We start from the raw sequence: 20,793 nt of genomic DNA, 5'->3' as shown, positions 1-20,793 counted from the left end.
ATACTCTTTACACTGAGCAGTCATTGTGATCGACCAGTGTCCGAGCGAAAGAAGAGAGTATACTCTTTACACTGAGCAGTCATTGTGATCGACCAGTGTCCGAGCGAAAGAAGAGAGTATACTCTTTACACTGAGCAGTCATTGTGATCGACCAGTGTCCGAGCGAAAGAAGAGAGTATACTCTTTACACTGAGCAGTCATTGTGATCGACCAGTGTCCGAGCGAAAGAAGAGAGTATACTCTTTACACTGAGCAGTCATTGTGATCGACCAGTGTCCGAGCGAAAGAAGAGAGTATACTCTTTACACTGAGCAGTCATTGTGATCGACCAGTGTCCGAGCGAAAGAAGAGAGTATACTCTTTACACTGAGCAGTCATTGTGATCGACCAGTGTCCGAGCGAAAGAAGAGAGTATACTCTTTACACTGAGCAGTCATTGTGATCGACCAGTGTCCGAGCGAAAGAAGAGAGTATACTCTTTACACTGAGCAGTCATTGTGATCGACCAGTGTCCGAGCGAAAGAAGAGAGTATACTCTTTACACTGAGCAGTCATTGTGATCGACCAGTGTCCGAGCGAAAGAAGAGAGTTTACTCTTTACACTGAGCATTCATTGTGATCGACCAGTGCCCGGACAACAGAAGACTGCACTTCTTAGACTGAGCGGTATCGTGATCGAGCAGTGTCCGGGCGACGGAAGACAGTGCACTCCTTAGACTGCGCAGTCATCGTGATCGACCATTGTTCGAGCGACAGAAGACAATGCACTCTTTAGGCTGCAAGGTCGTTGTGATCAACGAGTGTCTGAGCAACAGATAACGGTGCACTCTTTAGGCTGCGCCGCCTTGCTTCCCAAAAATAATGTCATTCTGTCTTCAAGATTGCTGATTGCTTTCATATACATTATTATCTAAATGTCGCCGTCATTCACACATTCCTTTCTTCCTATAACTACGCATAACTGAAACGTCTTATCAGATCTACTGCAATGGCCGATTTAGACTTTTTCAGTACTTCCCAAAATCCAATGACCTCATCGGGATTCGAACCCGATACCTTCCGGCTTGTAGCATAGTGCCTCAACCAACTACGCTACTGCGAGCCCCAGGGTCTATATACTGTACTTAAAAATGTATTTTACCAGTTTATTTATTTACTGATAATGCAACTATATGATTTTACTGATGTAGTACCACGTACATAAAAGTGAATAAATATAGAAATTCTACTTACGTATTCCTTCACATTTTTCGTCCTAACAGCTTTGTAGGAGGCATAAGCTGGGTACAGGGTTCCGAAGACGAGTCTGAAAAGTGGATACAACATGTAAATCATTCTTCTGGTAATGAGCATCAACAGTGTAAAACGATATTATCAAGATTGGTGGCCCATGTAACTTGTGGTTTGTGCCTCTTCACCAACGAAGTCAGTCAGGACCGAACCAGGATCTCCACTAACCACAACAGGTATAGCACCCCTCTTGCGTTCAGACACTGTATCGAAGTAATACCGAAGTATCCATGGTAGCTGAGTGCGTTCAGACAATGCAACACCCTTGGTATCCTAGGTTACTGCAGTCATTTCAGCGACACCTTCCACGTTGTTTCTCGTTATTTTCACGGAATATATAGAAACCTTGGTGATATTAAGACCCTGTCCTCATTCAGCTGCTCCATCACTGTAACACTGTAGCTGTTGTCATATAGCATAACCTTACGGCCGTGTTCTTTAATGCTGCTTTCATGCCACCTGTTGGACACACACAGTTCATGGCCCAAACTGCGATTACAATTTTCACAAATATCCTAGCATGTCATTGTCGTAACTTGCGTGGATGAGCGGACACTCATTAACTGCTCTATATTCCGAAATAAAATGTCAAGCTTGGCCCGAAATTACAGAAAAGTTTGCTGATTGTAATCACAAAAGACAGCTATTTTTCTGTTAGTATCTAAAGACACTCCAGTAATACTCTCACGACTGGTAAAATTACATTATACACATATAAATACCTAACAACCTAAGTGTATTATAAACATACCCGAAGGCATGCAGGCATAGATCATCTGTAGACTTAATTTCGCTGCATCATCTCTTTTACGCGCACCGCGCACTTGGATATTGGCTTATACATTATTTTTACACTCCACCCGTGTGAACAAATGATAATGACAGTGGCAGGACTTTAATAACACTAGTACACAACTGGTTCGCTCACAATACCTACTCTACAATGAGGAGTACAATTCAAAACATGGAAAAAAGCAAAAATGATAAACATAATCAACCATTTATCTGGTTTGCAGTTGTACTACATGAAATGTTTATTGCAATCTTGTCACTTAGCGGTCAGTAACTGACATAACTGCCGTTACATAACATAGCAGCTGACAGTGCGAGACCAAAATGACGGCTGACAAGCTAAATTTCTTTATAGCCTGAACTATACAATGCTCTCATAAACGGTATCCGCTTTAATTACGTCACCGTGGTTCAGTAGGTCCATCAGCTCCTCGTGAATGCATTATTGTAGTAACAGTAAGGCCGTCATTTTAATCACGCCTGTACATCTGCGGTGAGTGAATGATCAAAGTCGACTCTCCAGGCCGCTCCAGACGAACAATGGTGCTCGTGAAACTAGCGTCAAGATTATCAGTAACGTTGAAATATCCATTTTGAGCAGAATACAGTCATTAATTCTTGGAACTTTATGGGCCACATTTCCCGACCCACTCAGACCAGAATTTATAACATCCACAAATAGAGAAACTGAACAGTGTGGCATAAATGGAAGACTGTAGAAGTCACAGATACACAACTACGACAGCTCCATCGCTGTAAAATATGGTAATTCTAACATCTACTTTCACCTTCGATGACATTATTACAAGATCACGAATTATGTAATTAGTCAGAGCAAAACAACGAACCATTAGTTTCATAAAAGAAATGAAAATAGTTATATTATTGTGGCGTGGCGCCTAAAAGCCGGATTATATGACTCCATTGCTACGCAACGGCTACAACAAGAACTCGCACTTTAGTGGCAACGAATACATTGGCAGGCCGCTACCTAGGAAACTGCCTTAGCAACAAAGACAGAATTTTTGAGTTCCCACAGCAACGGATACGCTAGCCAACGGTGTGTCGAAGACAGAGAGAAACCTTGGACAAGGTGTTCTCTCGGCAGTACGTGAAGATCTACGTTAAGAGGGTAGATTGCGACAGTCAGATCAGTTGATCAGACACGATGAGTTGTCAGGTCGCATCACACGGAAGAAGTTGTCAGAGTGATTGGAATTTTATTCGTGGACGACTTGTCCAATAAAACAGCTTCGTCTAAGCCGCAACCCAATTATCTGCCACGGAACCCCGGACACGTGACATTATTTTCCAGTATCAGAGTTACTATAAAGAACGCGGCGAAAGAGGGAACAACGCAATAGGTAACACTAACATAAGCTTGACGGGCTCATTATCTCAATGTCCTTTGCGACACGTTCACAACAGACCACTGCGAGTATGTGAATTTAATTATAAGCCATACCACAATATTTTATGACCTGTGGCAGGGGACAGCAGAACTGAACAAACACATCGATACAGTGCACGTATACATGTACGCAGTAGGCCTGAGCCGCGCATGAGTGACATCAGAGTATCAAGACACTGGAAATCCATCGATGTTCTGAATTCCGACTTCACCAGCTGCCACCGCTTTTACAAACGCGACAGCAATTCCTGAAAAAGACTACCGCATGCAACCGCCAAAACCAATATTATTCATGTAGTTCGCTTTTATGACGGGCAACGAAGTAGCAGCCAATCAATAGTTGGCAAGAAACGTTGCAAGCAGCAGAAAAAGTGTGTTCGCAGAAAAAAAGTGAGACACAGGAGAAGTGATGTTTCTGTCAGGTCTCTACGTTTTCCACCAAACCTCGACTCCAGCTGTGGAAATCACAAGCACTGTTCTCTTCTTCATGATCTCAACAACACTAGCGCCAAAAGAACTGGCATATATTGTTTTCTTGACATTACTGACATGGACTGTATGGAAAAGAAATAACAAAACTCCTTTCCAAAATTCCCAATCGCTCTGAGTGTATTCTTCGTATGTTCAGAATCCGGTTGTGTCACGTTCAAACTGATGCCCTTGTCTTAATGTCTATAACACGAAGTGTTTGGTGCATCACTAGCAGGCCGACAAATGACACGGGAAACGAATTCTGTTATCACACTACACAACCGGGCGTCATGCAGCGGTATGGCACGGTGCCCTGCCATCGCCCGGCCAAGGGTTATATTTAGGCCCTATCCTGTTGCTAGCTACGGTGCAACGAGCCCCACCTAACGGACGGGATCTCATCAACGTTAAAATAGTAAAATAACGCCATGACCCCCCCATTCCCTTCCCCAGTTGGCGCAGCACATTTCCACTCTAATTACTGAACAACAAATAACATCTCCATGGAGTTCTTCCTGAATCTCAATACAGAACGCACAATGTGGTAAGCATGCCCAACAGAGTTCAAGACAAGCATAAACATCAAAGTAAAATTATTCGGGTATTCCACCTGAAGAGTTTCTGTTAACTATTTTATGAATGCTCCCAAAAAATGTCTGTCTCCTCAAATTGCAATTAATCTGTTCATCCCTGGACTAACTACAAATGGAAAAAGAAATTGCAGCTTTATGCAGAGTTTATCTAGATTTGTTTCTTGGTTTCTGATGATGCAAACTTGACTCCACGTGTTATACTTTATTAAAGAGAAGGATGTCTGTAATAAACGACACAGAAAAACCAGGAAGAAAAGGCTCTTGGCCTGTTTTAAAGCACTGATCCAAAATGACTGAGAAGAATCGCAAAAACCACATTCAAGGTTGTCAATGTGACTCACTGAGATTCGAACCTGGAACCATTAATCTCCATACGAATCATTGCCACATTCAACATTTACCTACTGCACACAGAATTTTCAAGTAAAATGCAGTACTCTACAAAAATTAAACACACAAAAAAAAATAATAATTTTAACAGTCATTTCTGCCTATCAACAAGAAAAAACGCTAACTTTTTCAAACCACATTCCAAAAGACAGTAATCTTCAGAACACCTAACTTTCTTCCTTTAGATTTCCACTGATCTGTTTCAAAGACAACAGCCTGCAATAAGCCTCTCTTTTAACAGAAGGAAGTAGGAGTGCTTCAGAAAACAAGTTAAAAAACATAACATGCTTGCATGTCTCCTCAACTATGAAAGTCAGCTGTGCAGAGGAAGAAAACAGTTATGAGCACTAACAAACAATAAATCATGAAGTTTCCTTTGGTTTGGAGAACCTTAAAAAATAACAACTGAATTGATGTGTCCTACAGCTGATCAGTCTCACTCAAATTATGCACAGATGTATATTTGAATATACTGATATTACAAATAACTGTTGCTTCCTTCGAAAAAGTTGTTTCTATCAAAACAAATATTCCCATTAGCAGAAATCGCTATTCTTGATAAATCGTTTACACAGTTTTAAGAGTTTCAGAATATTCTCACATGTTTTTACTTAAATTACTTTCACACTTCTTATATACTACAGCTCAAACAACAAAGGATAACAGTGGGATAAATTTTCAGAACTACGAGTTCAGAAGTTTCGTCAAGTTTGAGCTATTTTCTCTTTAATCCTGCACAGTTATGATGTGCATCTCTGAACTGTTTTAAAATAAGCACGTATTTTCTGAAAGAAGAAATAACCAAACTGCATCAAAATCACCTAACGAACCTAAAGCCTGAACCAAACAGATTACTTACGATTTAACATGTTGTTACTAGGCTCAACTAAACATTCTAGTCCATAAGATTTAAAGTCAATTGTGTTCAATTCTTTATTTCTGAAGGACAATTATAAATCAAGTAAAAGTAAGTAAAAAAGTAAATGCATAAACAAAACAAACATATATACACGAAGAAATGGCAAAAATCATAACAACAATGATAATATGGCAATTACTGGACAAATTTCGAAAATAATTGCGAACATAATGAAGAAACTGTTGTTGCGTTAAAATCACGAAGTTGGCCATTTCCAAAAGGAAATAATATTTATAACTGTTGCAAGAAAGCGGTAACATAAATTAACATACGATCACTATCATATTTGGCAAAAATGAGGTAATGGGATTTCAGCCTTGAAAATCAATATGAATCAGCTGTCACTGATTTTCCATGTATGGAAGAATCTAAGGCCTTGAAAGCATTCTAGGTTTACCTATATTGTTACAAATATCATAATATGCGAACACAATACGCCAGATTCCTAAAAATTTATCCAAAGAACTTCAACAACCAGAAATGGATTGTCTCATTGTACCTGGAGCCAAAATTAGATCCTTAACCGCCGTGTTTCTATTATTATTTAATTTATAAAGATTTTATAAATGCAGACGTGAAAATTACTTACATTACTAAGCGTGATATAATAGAAGATATCATAATTACAGAACTCAACGCTCTCACACACACATACAGCAATAAAACAGTTCATATATCGCACAACCAAGCACACTAAACAAACTGCACATCAACCATATTGAATCGAGGTGTGACGTAGCGATGTTTTCGTCACGTGGTGAAGATCTACTTTCTGTGCGGCGCAGAGATACGCAAGGTTCATCGTCTGATTGATGGCGGTCTCTGGCGGAGCAATGGAAAGTGTTTTCTCGGAAGTATCAATGCGCGGATAGGGAACAGTGCTGTGGTGTTTGAGTCGATGGTGGTGAAAAGTTTGACGTTTGTGATGTTTTTGAATTGAAAATGTGTACCTAGAGGATATAATGGCTTATAAGTATCGAGAAGAAATAGTGGGTAAACGTTTTCTGTCGGTTAGTAGATTTACCAAGTTGAAATTAGGAAAAATCGGCGAGTGGGGCTGGAGGGCGGGAGTAATACGTGCTACAAGTCACAAGGACAGCTCTCATCCAGATCTGCAGGTACAGTTTCTGTAATTCTCAGCAGAAAAATAATTGTGTTCAGCATGCAGAGTCAGTATGAATGTCTCCATTTAGTTAATACTGTTCTGTTTTACGTCACTGCCGTTAGGTGTAATGTTGCGTATATTTAAACATGACGCAAGGCGCCTTGGTTCAAATGTTTATTACATGATTGTGTACGCAACACGGAAACCGATGCGTGATACATTGCATATATTGCCTTCTTTGACTTATGGGAGTGTTATATCTGCTGTGTGTTAATAATTTGCTCTTGTGATGAAAAGTTGACATTTATAACGTAAAATATTTTATAATCTTGCTTTAATGCGTGTCGATCTCAGTAACGTACATAATTGTGTACAGCACCTCATTTGAACCGTTTTAGACTGTCATATTGAAATTGTGGACCATAAAATATGATGTAACGAAACGCAGCATGGTGTATTCATGGCAGAAAAGGGGGCGAGGCCTTCACCCAGCGTACACAGCCCAGATGTACATCAGGACACCTGTCTGGATGGCCAGAAATTAGATCGCCACTCATTTGACTTGATCGCCGAAAAATGTCAGAAAAAGTCGTCACATTTAATATTTGTTGGTAATATTTTGAAAGCGAAATGATATCATGTATCTTCAAAGAAGCTCATAATGTACGAATGAGATACGTCGGTAATTTTAGATTCACGCTAAACTGATGCAGGCATAAATTGAAAAGATTTGAAGCTCAGAATTCATGAACACAAGAATGAGTGATCCAAATTTGACTTAGACGCAGGGACAACTTCCAGCTTTATCTTTACTCAACTCTGTTCCGTGTATCTGGGTAAAAGTTAATTCTTAATTGGAAAAGTAGAAGGTACGTGTGTTTAATGTTAAACATTGAAACGAGAGCAAGTAATACACGGAATACGAATAATATTTTGGAGTTGAGAAAGGGTCATGGTAGGTTTTTGGCAGAAGGTAGAAGGTGCCTCTTATTGCTTTGTCGATCAATTGATAGGTAAGTATTCGACTTGACCTCACAGTTCAAACCAGAACTTAACAGCGTGAAACTGGTGTCAGTTCTTCCACACCTCATAATAGTTATGTCGCTGTGATTCGCTTTACCGGAATTAAGTATTGGCGTTTCTTCCATTCCAACTGCAGCAGATACAATCGTGACTTGACTGTCATAACCTCTGTTATGGAAACAGGGTGCACCATGTGGAGGTGGTATGGCCACTAAGGTGGATGAGGCCTTGACGCATCTGATCGGCTAAACCTTCGCTGCTCTGCTATTTGCAGTGCTTCATAGTCATAGATACATGAAAGAATGCCCTCAAAATTTTCTGCCTGAAAACTTTTGTTTGGATTGCCCGGCAAAGAACAGCATTTATAAGTTGCACAGTTTCATTGCATGAAACTCATAGGTCTTGAACTCATGCTAACACTGTTATTTAGGTTATAATTGTTCTTGTCATTACAGTCTGCTCCTTGACATTTCCAGAACGATAGCCTCTGCAATAAGCCAATCTGTGATACGGCAGAAATACGATTGTGGTGGATTATAAATACTATACTTCTGTATGTTATTCGCAGATCATAGGCCTATGAGCCCTCACAAATTAAACTACATCTTAGGCTATTCCTGCTCCATGTATTTGAACCATTTTTTGTTCCCCGTTTGTAATTCCAGGGAAGCTTTAGAGTGTTCTTCATCCATTCTCTTTCTGTTAAATTCATTGCCCCCTGCAGTCAGTTACACTACTCGCCGTCGTCTTCTTTGATCAGACTGGACGGCAAGGTTTCTGTTTATGATAGATCGCCAAAAACTTCGTTAGAGCATGAAATGTTTTGCCTGTGGTTCTGCATGGGTGTGAAACTTTGTCTCTGACATTGAGGGAGGAACATAGACTGAGGATGGTTGAAAACAGGGTGTTGAGAATATTTGGACCGAAAAGAGATGAAGTGACAGGAAGTTGGAGAAAACTGCATAATGAGGTGCTTCGTAACTTGTACGCTTCTCCAAGTATAATTAGAATGATCAAGTCAAGGAGGATGAGATGGACAGGGCATGTAGCGCGAAAGGGGGAGAGGAAAAATGCATATAGGGTATTGATGGGATAACCGGAAGGAAGGTGACCACTGGGAAGACCAAGGCGTAGGTGGGTCTACAATATTAAAATGGATCTCAGAGAGATAGGATGGGGTGGCATGGATTTGATATATCTGGCTCAGTATAGGGACCGTTGGAGAGCTCTTGTGAACACGGTAATGAACCTTAGGGTGCCATAAATGCTGGTAAGTTCTTGAATGGCTGCACAATTGGCAGCTTCTCAAGAAGAGCTCAGCTCCATGAGTGAGTGAGTAGGTACATGTCCTAGGATGGATATCCAAGGGCTCCTACCTTATGCCAGTAGGGAGTTATGAAACTACAGAATTGGGCGAAGTCCGAAGAAAGAGACGAAAACTATTATTATATTAGTAATTCTGAAAACGAGTCCAGTCTTTCTCGCGTCTTTCGAATCATCCTAGGTATTCTCACGACATTCTTTTGACGTCTGATAATGTAATGTACTTCAGAAGACAAAAATACAGTTTAGTAAATAAATAAATAAATAATCATAATATTTCTTGCTGATCACAAAACAACACTGTAAACGTCGTAATGCATTAGCGCTGTTTCCCCAGGCTGAGAGATAACAGTACATAGTTAAATCATTGCATCATACACAGATTTGCCTTTTCAGAATGATGCAAAAATTCAAGAAACAGAAATGAACGAAAATATAAAATTTTTCGCAGTTGGATTCTTTGCGAATTTGTGTCACTCATTGCTTTCCTTACCAATTTATCTCAGATGCAAATCGACTTGATTTTTGTTTATGGCAGCTACAGAGCTACTGTTCGAGCAGAACTCCCGTGGAGATAACAGAGCCATAAATTCTGTTTTTGATGAAGCTAATTAAGACTTAAAGGAATATATTTTCTTTGTATAATGTTCCATACAGTATCGAGGAAGAAATCTTTCACCAGAAAACTGGAGCATTAATGATATGCATCTTTTGTTTCATGTAATAATTTTAGTGTGATGATTTTTTTTTGTATTATGTCTGTAATGTTCTTATTTTATACATTTGACAAGGCAGTCTTACATTTAGAGTGGACTAGTGCGGGCAAAAATGAAACCCCATCTACCCACCAACGTTTGCAGTAGACTTTCCCTACCAATTTAGTTCAAAATCGAACATAGTCTGAAGAGAAGGGATAAATTTGCTGACGGCGGATCAGCATGGCCTCCTCTTAACGCGTTCCTACATTACTGTCAAATAAAGCATGAGAAACATTAGCCTTAACAAAAATATACACCTGTACATGAAAGAAAGATAATGCAGAATATGAAACTTCTACGATTCTAGAACCTGTCCTTGCCAGGTCGCATTCGCTATTGCACCATGGTGTGACATTCTGTCTCCATTGATCCATATGATCTTTTTATTCTTAGCTGAGTTGTTCTAACCAGGCCTTTCTTGCCTCGGGAGAACTAAACTGGTGTGGCAAATTGGTATGGGATATATTAGCGGTGGAAAAGTAGCTGAAGGTCCTCCTTGCAAGAAAGCGTACGCTTACAATGCGCAATGCATTAGCTCATGCTTCTTGCCACCCTTCTGCAACTTCCGAGTCTCTATAATAGTCCCCCCCCATAAGGAGCGAACTGCGCAACGAGTAGCACAATAATATGTATCTTGAAGTGATTTAATTTAGCCCCATGGGCGTAGTAATCATTATTAATCAAGGGAGAAGAAAATATGCTTTGACGAAGAATGATAAAAATTCATAGACCAAAGGCAATAGGATGGATCTCAGTGGTTGAAAACCCCAAGCTAAGTAAATGGATTCAAGGGGATGTTCTGGGCGAAGAAGTAGAGGCCGTTAATAATATTCCCACTGATGGCTGAGACAGTCACTGTTTCCTTTTGCTCTGCCACGGCTGTTCTCTTGCACTGCGCTGTGTCGGCTGCAGGTAGATTCCACACGCAGCCACATGATCGCCTGCGCCGACAGTGGGTTTCATATGAACAACCGTCATAGTAGCCATTTCAGGAACAACAGAAAAAGTCGGTGTAAAGACACAAACAAACCTTCTTATATACGAGTGACCTTGACTGTGTTATCCTAGAAACGAAATCGTTTGTTGCTCGGTACACCATTCTTTGTTACCGAATACCGAACAACAATGAAATTCGTCCCACCGGTGAAGCAGGTTTCAACTGAATCGACTTTTCGCATTTGTACCCCTAGTGCGTATGCCGATATTTCCCTGAAGAAACCACCTCTGCCGTGTTATTTAGTGAGATTATCTCTGTAAACTACTGAAATTAAGCCGTTTCGAGAAAGTCAACGTTTTATGTTTGGGGGCCCATCTAAATGGTCACTATTTTTGGAGATGAAATGTTCATATTGTAACATGGATGGACACAGCTTTGCTAGGTAACTGACCGTTAAACACCTCGCGACCGAATTTACGCAAGGCAACAATGGGAGTGCGGCGTGACCGTTGCTATGCACTCGCTCTGTAAACTCGTTCCAACGGACCCGAGAAAGACTGCGCTGGCAACGGTCAGCAGCATATACGAAAGACAGACCCGTCCTCTCTTCAGAGAGGGCGTCCCATAAAGAAATAAGACCATAACTGTCAAACAGTAATAAATATCTGGGGGCTCGATACCAAGACTGACCGTCAGTCGCAATGTAACTTTGACTTTGAGTTCAGTTTGGTGTGTGTTTCAGAGTATTTGAGAGAGTTTGAGTGTGTTTAAGTAGCAGTAAGAGTGACAGCGACTGGAAGTTCGTAGAAGACCTGTGAAGATTTAAAGTGTGTTTTGAAGACCTTAATTATGTGCAATATTTGGAGTGATCTGAAGCGCTAGTGCCTGTGTTTTAACCGTGAATTATGAGGTATATGTAAATCAGCGATAGCGCTGCAATTTGAGTGTAATTAAAAGAGTATGTGACAAAGCTGCTAATAAATCCAATCATCCGAACCAGAACCCGTCATTTCGTCATGCGTACCATGTAACACGTGACAATATTCACCGAGCACTGAACTACGAGGGATAAACTCCTAGATGCCAGATTGATTGATCAGTAACTGTCAGATGACAGGTCCACAGTCTCTTCCAAAACAGTTCCTCCACTTAATGTGATCTTCTGTTTTTGGAAAGAGACTGTCCAGGAAAAGTGATAATGTGGTAGTTTTTCCATTTGCTTTCCACATCGCAGTACAACAGCCGTTCAAACCACTCTGGTCACGCCTGTTGCTATACGAACTTGAACCATCTCGAGCATCATTTGTTCTGTGCTTCAAGTCGCTGCTGATGACGCTGCTTCCGGCATCAGTTTTTAGTTTTTGGTGTCTCTCTTCGTCTGATGCCTACCCTTTTGACCTGTCCAGCAAGGGAGGCCCTGCCAGTAGCTACGCTACCGCTGGTATAGCTCTCGGGGTCCTTGGCATACTCAAACCCCCTCACCACGATAAGGTGGAGACACCAACGAGAGGGATAGATGCCAGATATAAGAATAAAATCCGTCCACCCGCTCAGGCGCTAGTGAGGCGCACATGCATACGTACGTATGCCTCGTACGTACCTCGGGGACGCCNATAAATCCAATCATCCGAACTAGAACCCGTCATTTCGTCATGCGTACCATCCAAGACGTTACAATATTCACCGAGCACTGAACTACGAGGGATAAACTCCTAGATGCCAGATATAAGAATAAAATCCGTCCACCCGCTCAGGTGCTAGTGAGGCGCACATGCATACGTACGTACCTCGGTAACGCCTTTTTTCGCCATCACAAAACTTCACATATATAGGCCTACTGCGCATAGAAGACAGTAATAAGAAATTCTGAGTGATCACCTACTTTTTTCATACGACACGGACCACATAGAAAACGACGCCTCCAACAGTTCTTCGTTGCAGCGAGAACATCTTTGCCGAGCTGTTACCTAGCAACCATGGAGATACACAAACACCCACAGACTCTCCTTTGATAGGACTCGGATCGCATAGATGACACGTCCGACAGTCGTCCTATTGTTGCGTGTGTTCGTTACCTCGGGGATGTGATACCGAGCCGTTTCCTAGAACCGAAACGGAGGATACACATAGGCCTTCAGACGCATAGACTGATGAGAGGGATTTATGAAGTTCGCCTTTGAGATGGGTTCATTTATGAAGTACGCCGTTGAGACGGGCTCATTTTGCCATGTTATAGATACCAAGTTTCATAGAGATTGGTTCAGGATTTCAAATATTGAGGGGGGGGTTACTCAAACACGCAGGCAGGATTGAGATCGCATAAGTTTACTTTAGGAAAGTAGGCTAAAAAGTGAAGTATTTGTAAGACGAAATGAATGTGCTTCAAACCAGCAGTAAGTGTATTAAAATCAAGCGTTTGTACATGGGTATTAATGCATTTCGGATTTGGACGAATGTTTACTGGACGATCACTCTTTACGCTCTGAAATACAATTGTTCTCATTGATAACGCCTTCGGAAGTTTCCTCTTCACTGTTACAACACTCTCACACCCCTAATCTCGGTGAAGTGTCTTCTGCTCTAGTCGAATACGAACATGCTTCTGCTCTAGTCGGATACGAACTCTACTGGTCTCTGGTCGAAGTTGAGCTGTTATATCCTGCACTCTGGTTGAATAGGGAACACCTTGTTGAAGGGTTAATTTCGCCCGCTGCTATGAAACGAATCTCTTCTTGCCGCGGGTATACATTTCGTTACAAATAACGGTGGAAACCCACTGTTAGACTTTCATCTCCCGGGGCAAAGATTTCCTAGGCATCGTTGCCTATGAATTGCTAGCCGTTGACTAGTGATGGACGTTCTTATAGTCAGGCTTTCAGGCAGCACGTCACAATATTTTGTACAGATGCAAGAATTACTTCTTTCAGTTGTTGAATGTGCATGAGGTTAAAGATATTAACTCTTTCAAACCCAGTGGTTACTATATGTACCATCTGCTTTAAAAAAGGTAAAGTTGCCCGTGTGCTTAACTAATTAAGCACTACGCCATGGAGGCGTAAGGGGGAGTGGATGTATAGATCCATATTTCTTGACTACCACCTGTTTTAACATACTGAACTTCTGCATTCTGCCCACAGAGTCTATTTGTTTGTCTCATATGGTTCTCACAATAAATAGTGATTATTCCCCTAAACGGCATTAACTGACTGGTCTTTGTAGCGGAGACGATATATGTTTCCTGTGAGATACGAACTGAACTTTTATATATTATTTAGAAGAAATGCAGTCTTTAAAGAGTTAGTCAAACTGACTTTGTCTCTTAAGTTAGTAGTACCTGAGTCCGGTTATTTTGAGGTTGATGTTGCGGTTGTAAATTTGAGTCAAGGTATTGATCAAATTTGGGGAGAATTGATCCAAGCAGGAGATGAGATACACATACTCGTATTTATTCCATTTGGACTGAGGAAGAATTGTCACAGCAGTGAAGTTGATCTATTATTGCACCTATTTAGAAAAACAGATAATCGACTTGATTGTAGTAGTAGCTGCTTATCGAGACACAGGCATATCGCTGTTATGTAATCTTTTTCACTGGCTCTAGAGCCCCATTGGGCCCTGGCCTCTGATTTCTTTTTTAAGTTTCACGATCATTTTACAGACTGTAGGACTCCTTGGACGAGTGATCGCAGGGCCTCTACCTAAACACAGGAGAACACAAACAGAATAAACACATACACGTACCAAACATTGATGCCTTATGTGGGATTCGAACCCACGATCCCGGCTTCCGAGCGATCGAAGACAGTACATCCCTTGGACCGCTCGGCTTCCGTGACCAGCGTTATTTCCTCAAGGTTAGCCCCGTACATACACGAAATTATTGAAAATCATCAGTGTGGATTTCTAAGCAGTAGCTCAACAGAGATCATGTATTCCGAATTGTCATACTGGGGAAAAACACGGAACGCAATAGAGCTACATCAGCTGGTTATAGATTCGAAGATATATTGTGATTCGGTTACGAAGGAAGTATTATACAGCGTTCTTGTAGAAAGGAATGTACCTCTGCAACTAGTTTGGATAATTAAAGTGTATTTAAATTAAACTTATAGTAAAACCCGTGTCAGTAAAATTTTGTCTGATACTTTTTCCATTCAAAATGGACTTAAAGAAGGAGATGCTCTATCGCCGTGCTTTTCAACTTTGCGTTATAATTCGTCATTAGGAAATCGAAAAAGACTGGAATTGAATGAGATATCAGTTTTTGTTCCGTGTTGTTAATTTAATGAAAAAACACCGAAATTCTGTTAGACAGTAGTAAAGAGGCTGATCAAGTAAACATAGAGAAAAACAAGTTATATTCGTGTCTCGTTATCAGAATGCCGGATAAAATCAAAATATCCTTCGCACATGAGGCAAGGTTCAGATATTTGAGAACGAAAGTAACAAATCAAGGTTTCATTCATGAAGAATATAAGAGCAGATAAAATCTGAGGAGTGCTTGCTGTTCAGTCTTCCATTCTGCCGTCTAAGTGTTACGATTAAAACACACAAAACTATAATTTTACGGTTCTTTCTATATGGATGTGAAACTTTGTCTGTCATACTGAGGGATGATTGATGTAGCTGGGAAGAGGGTGCTGAGGACAATATTTGGACCTGAGATGTTGGAAGCGACCGGAGTTTGGAGAAAATGTCGTAATTTGTGCCATTCACCAAATATTAGGATAGTGTAATCAAGCAGAATGAAGGCCGCGCCATAGCTCAAGAGGTTAGTGGCTGGCTTGCCACCGCGGCGGCCCGGGTTCGATCTCAGGTCTGGTCAAGTGGGATTTGTGGTGGACAAAGTGGCTCTGGGGCAGGTTTTCTCCGAGTTCTTCGGTTTCCCTTGCCAATCTTCATTCCACAAATTGCTCCACAATCACCCTCACCTATCATCTGGGGCTGGTACAATAGGCCAGAAGTGGCCGCAGTACAAGGGACTTAGTCCCACCCCACTAGCAATAAAAAAAAAAGCAGAATGACAGTGGTGGGTTACGTAGCACACATGAGGGAGTTCAGAAATGTGTACGAAAGTTTGTTCGAAATCTTGCAGGGGAGATCTGTTGGAAGATCTAGGCGTAAATGAGAGGACAAGAGCATCTTTTAGATATAAGGTGTGAGAATGTGACTGGCTGAACTTGTCTGAAGAGGGGCTCTTGTGAGTACGGTAATGAACCTTAGGGTTGCATAAAGGATCAGGAAATTCTTGGCTATAACTAGCTGAGTGATTGTCAGATTATTAAGAAGGGCTGTGTTTCGTGGAGTTCAGTTTAGAAGTATAACTCTGGGCCATAACTTCCATTTTGCACTGACATTTTATCGTTATATAATGCTCATGTAAGATGGATCCCACGATACCGAGCTGTGATGGCCATGAAATGTTAGATTAAGTGCTTGGTGTTGGAACGTTTTGGGGTCTGGCTCATGACATGACCTTCTGAAGAGAGAGGAACCGAAGTCACGTGTTCATATTCGCGGCGACATCTGTGCAAGTCTGTCCTATGCCCCACAAAACTTCCTGTGTCGCGCTGTTACACTTGCCGGCTGCTCCGAAGGATTAGCATGTTCTTGCTATTGATTTCCGATCTGGTAAATTATATATGACAAACCGCACTGAAGTATTTGCGTCACATTAATGTATTATTTCGGGGCACGCGGTAGCGTAGTTGGTTGAGGCATTATACTGCAAGCGGGAAGGTCGCGGGTTCAAGTCCCTTTCAGCCGCACTGTGGCCCTGGGGTCGACTCAGTCTCCAACAGAAATGAGTACAAGGAAACTTCCTGGCAGGGGGATAAAGGGCAGCCGGCGCGTAAGGCTAACAGCCTCACCACCATCTGTGAGGCGATTGTCTAGAGAAAATGTGGGAGCCTCGACGTCTCGCAACCCTATGGATCTTCACGGCCTGTTACAGGAATAGCTTTACCTTTTCTTAAATGTATTTTTAAAATCGCTGACTTGAGTACCCTTTCGGGCTGCGCATTACTAATGAGATGCCGAACACCCTTACACAAATTGTAACAAAACACTCCGTGGTTTTAGTCCGCAAGCGAACTATTCCGACCGAGAGACCTCCGCTTGTCGGCGAAGTTCGTGCCAACTTTACACAAATTGTACCGGGTAATATACTGTCTTCGCTCGCTTGGAAACCGGGATCGTGGGTTCGAATCCAACTCAGAGCGTGGATGTTTAGTTTGTGTGTTTGCGTTTTTCTGTGTTTGTGTACATGTAGAGGCCTTGCGACGAGCTGATCACCCGCCCAAGGAGTCCTACCGAATGTGTAAGATCTAGAAAAACCGAAGTGAACGGAGAAGTTCATGGAGGTAGGCCTAGGCCCATTGGGGCTGTAGTGCCAAAAGGGGGGGGACTGTATTATTTCTATCCGGGTATCGGTCGGAACACCAACTGTCCTGATTGAGGTTTTTCGTACATTTCATCAATCCCTCAGGATGAACATCGGGTTCCACATCACTTCATCCCGCATAATTTTCAATTAATTTTCATCATACTGTAACACACTGTCATGTGTAATTCACGCCGAATAATTATGTAAGGTTGATACAGTGTCTTCAAATAACCGGTGGTAAATAGTAAGCAGGTAACATGACAGTGAGCATTGTCTGTTGTGACCACACAGAATTTAAAGTGTAAACGAGTTAAACGTGACGTGCATGAAAATTTATTTTCATTTCTTTTGCAAACATTCAGATATTTCGATAAGGAGAAAAGTTTTAAAATGTGTTGATCGTCTATATTTTCGCACCTCTTTGAACTTTAAGTGTTTATGTACAGATATTCATGGTTTCGTCATAAATTCGAAATCTTCTTTTCTTGCCTTAGTAGGTGTTGCATTTTTCATTTCAAATACCCACCCATCATAAGCCTTGAAAGTTGTCATGGCCAATCAGTTATAATAATTGAATGTATAGTATAAAATATAGAATTGGAATTATATCAGATATATGTATGATGATAACGAAGTGGACGGAGAAGTTCATGGAGGTAGGCCTAGGCCACTGGGGCTGTAGTGCCAAGGGAAAAAATAAATAAAAATATGTATCATGATTTAAATTAATTTAACAAAAATTAGCTGATTGGTTCTCAAACTGTTGAAACATACAAAGACATGAGGTTTCTTTTGAGGTCGAACATTTGATGATTACACTAACTCTGTAATATAGGTATTCACTCATGTGCACCTGGCTTCTTGCTTTGTTAAGAAAGAATATATTATCTATTTACCGAGAGGAGTTGCTTGGAATTACACGTCACACGTGCATAGAAGACGCAGGCCTAGCTTAGAGAAATACATTTATAGTCAAAGTACGTATGCGGACACTGATTCAGCATTGGTATCTCTTTTGTCACCTTCATTGCTAGATCGTGAAAATTATTTCCGCCTTAACTGAACTCATTGTAGTGAAACATCCGAAGTTACAAATTCCACCCCTTGTCTGCTGTGTGCGTTCGTTGCATGTATGAGTATTTTTACTGAGCAGTGGGATTAAATCAGACCGCTGCTTTGGTCTAGTGGGCAGAGTTCCTGGCTAAAGATCCAGAGGTCCCGGGTTCGATTCCCGGCGCTACCAGATTTTCTGAGAAGTAGTGGGTCTGGAACGGGGTCCACTCAGCCTCATGAGGATAATTGAGGAGCTATTTCAAGGAAATAGCTGCTCCGGTCTAGCAAACCGAGATTAGCGGCCGTGGGGATCCGTTGCGCTGAACACGCGACACCCTCTATCCACTAAAGTTGGCTCTAATTTCGCCGACAAGCAGCGGTCACTCGGTCGGTATAGTTCGCTTGCGGACTACAGGCCACGGAGTTTGTTTGTTTTTGGAGTGAGATTAAATCTCTGCATTCCTTCATGTGGGCAATGAAGCGAGTACAAAATCTGTGCTCTTTTGTTTCTAAGATATTTTAAATAAAGTTTTATATTGCGTCGCGCGGCTTGAACGTTTGTCCGTGATTCTCTGAGTAATAATTTACCGTGGTGGTAGACGTGATGAGATATGGTGATCCCCCATCTAAAGGGCTCGACCGCATGAAGAGTCATATCGGAATTAACTGTGAGTCGAAACAGGCCAGAGAACCTACTTAGAAAAAGAAAAAAAAATTGAAGATGTAAATAAACAATTATTTCGTAATCAACGGCTGATGTACGAATTATATGCTGTTAGGCTGGTCAATTGACCCACCTCGTTACATGCAGTGTTAAAACTAGGGCGTCTGGCTGTCACATTTAGGGAATTGCTTTGTGTTTTAGTCAGTTGATGAGATTTTAAAGACCTTATGTTCGTGCATTTTATTTGTCGTATCGAATGCTATTTCTATAATAAAACTATTATGACATTGCTATTGCACGTGGACTTCATTTGTACGCATACGAGTATGTTAACATGTCACCGTACTACGTATATTTCAGGGTTATTTCATGTGCCATTCGGTGCTATAATTCCGGTAATCAGAGGTTACTTTCGTTGGGATATGGAATTCCAAGAAAGTGAGTAGTGATACGCATTTTCCCATGCGAGAATCCGGCTTTCGAGTGTTTATGTCCGAGAGGAATCAAAACTCAAACCAACTTCAGGAAACAGAGTTCTTCTTGAGAAGATGCTGTTCGCTCATTTAGTCAAGAAATTACCCTCCTGTTATAGAATCCGAAGGGACTCAGTATCGTGTTTGCGATAGCCTGCCTCAGGAACTTATCCAGAGCCTCATGAGTCCACTCAGTATCCTAACACCTTACTTCCAATGGTTTCTATAGGTACCACCCGCTTCAGCATATTAAAACTCTGCAGTCTGCCGACGGAGTGTATTTGTGTGTTCCGTATGGTTCTCACAATAAACATCTATGTTTCCTGTGAGGTACGAACTGTATTTTTTGCTAATTAGAAGAAATTCCGTCTTTCGTCCCTTCAGGGTTTCCGATCAAAATTACGAGTACATATACATTTCTAATCTCCCCATTTTTGCTGCATGCTCCGCTCAACTCGTTTTCCTTGATTTTATCGCCCTGATGATACTTCGTGGAGAGTACGGATTATAGAGCTCGTCATTATGTAGTTTGCTCCGTTCTCTTGTTACTTTCTCTCTCTTAAGTCTAAATAATTTTGTCACCACCAGGATAGCTGATGCGCCCTGGTATGTGCCCAATACAGTGTTACATAAGGACTTAAGTGTATCTACAGTGCGAGAAGAAATTAAAAAGTGTAGTGCTAAGTACAGTCGGAGACTACAAGTACATCCAAACGAACTCGCAGCCTCACTACTAACCCATGAAGATGAAGTTAGGAGATTAAAAAGATTCAAACCGTCAGACCTGTCTGATAGATTTAGCTAGTTTTAAGTGTATACATGCCACAAATCTTAAGGCATCTACTGGGATAGCCTTATTAACACTGTTAATGACATAGTCACCACATCAGTCACCAAAAGTGCTCATTGTCCTTAATTGGGCAGATTGTATGAATCTATCTCAAATAAAAAAAACACCAGGATCTGAAACTCCCTCAATCTGTTTTTCTTTTAGGGTGAGGCACAAAATTTCTCTCCTAGATCAAACTTTACTTCGATCTTTCTCTTAATGACACCAGGACTAGGTCTTATTAATTCCTTGTGTTATCAATGAAGTCGTTGTTTATCCAGGTACAGACCTTACTCTTCTCGAAACTAGTCCCGCTGGAACTCGAAGGTAACTTTAGGAAAGAACCCCTTCTGCGGTAAATTCTTCAACGGGGAAGT

General features: G+C 41.3%; 2 protein-coding genes across 6 annotated transcripts in view; one reads left to right on the top strand and one right to left on the bottom strand.

The window, feature by feature from the left end:
* LOC111864597 overlaps positions 1 to 4,246 on the bottom strand; it is a 45,780-nt gene extending 41,534 nt beyond the window's left edge. For all 3 annotated transcript variants that reach the window (XM_033751492.1, XM_023851949.2, XM_033751491.1), the window contains exon 1: positions 1,234 to 4,246. In XM_033751492.1, the coding sequence (XP_033607383.1) occupies positions 1,234 to 1,353 (120 nt within the window). In that variant the 5' untranslated portion in view covers positions 1,354 to 4,246. The remainder of the gene's footprint in view (positions 1 to 1,233) is intronic.
* Positions 4,247 to 6,735: 2,489 nt separating this feature from the next.
* LOC111864611 overlaps positions 6,736 to 20,793 on the top strand; it is a 629,006-nt gene continuing 614,948 nt past the window's right edge. For all 3 annotated transcript variants that reach the window (XM_023851980.2, XM_023851979.2, XM_023851978.2), the window contains exon 1: positions 6,736 to 6,984. In XM_023851980.2, coding sequence (XP_023707748.1) covers positions 6,829 to 6,984 — 156 coding nt within the window. In that variant the 5' untranslated portion in view covers positions 6,736 to 6,828. The remainder of the gene's footprint in view (positions 6,985 to 20,793) is intronic.

Source organism: Cryptotermes secundus, unplaced genomic scaffold, assembly GCF_002891405.2.
Source record: "Cryptotermes secundus unplaced genomic scaffold, Csec_1.0 scaffold7, whole genome shotgun sequence".
Classification (NCBI taxonomy): domain Eukaryota; kingdom Metazoa; phylum Arthropoda; class Insecta; order Blattodea; family Kalotermitidae; genus Cryptotermes; species Cryptotermes secundus.
Note: the sequence above shows the minus strand (reverse complement) of the source record. Positions and strands in the feature narration are given on the sequence as shown.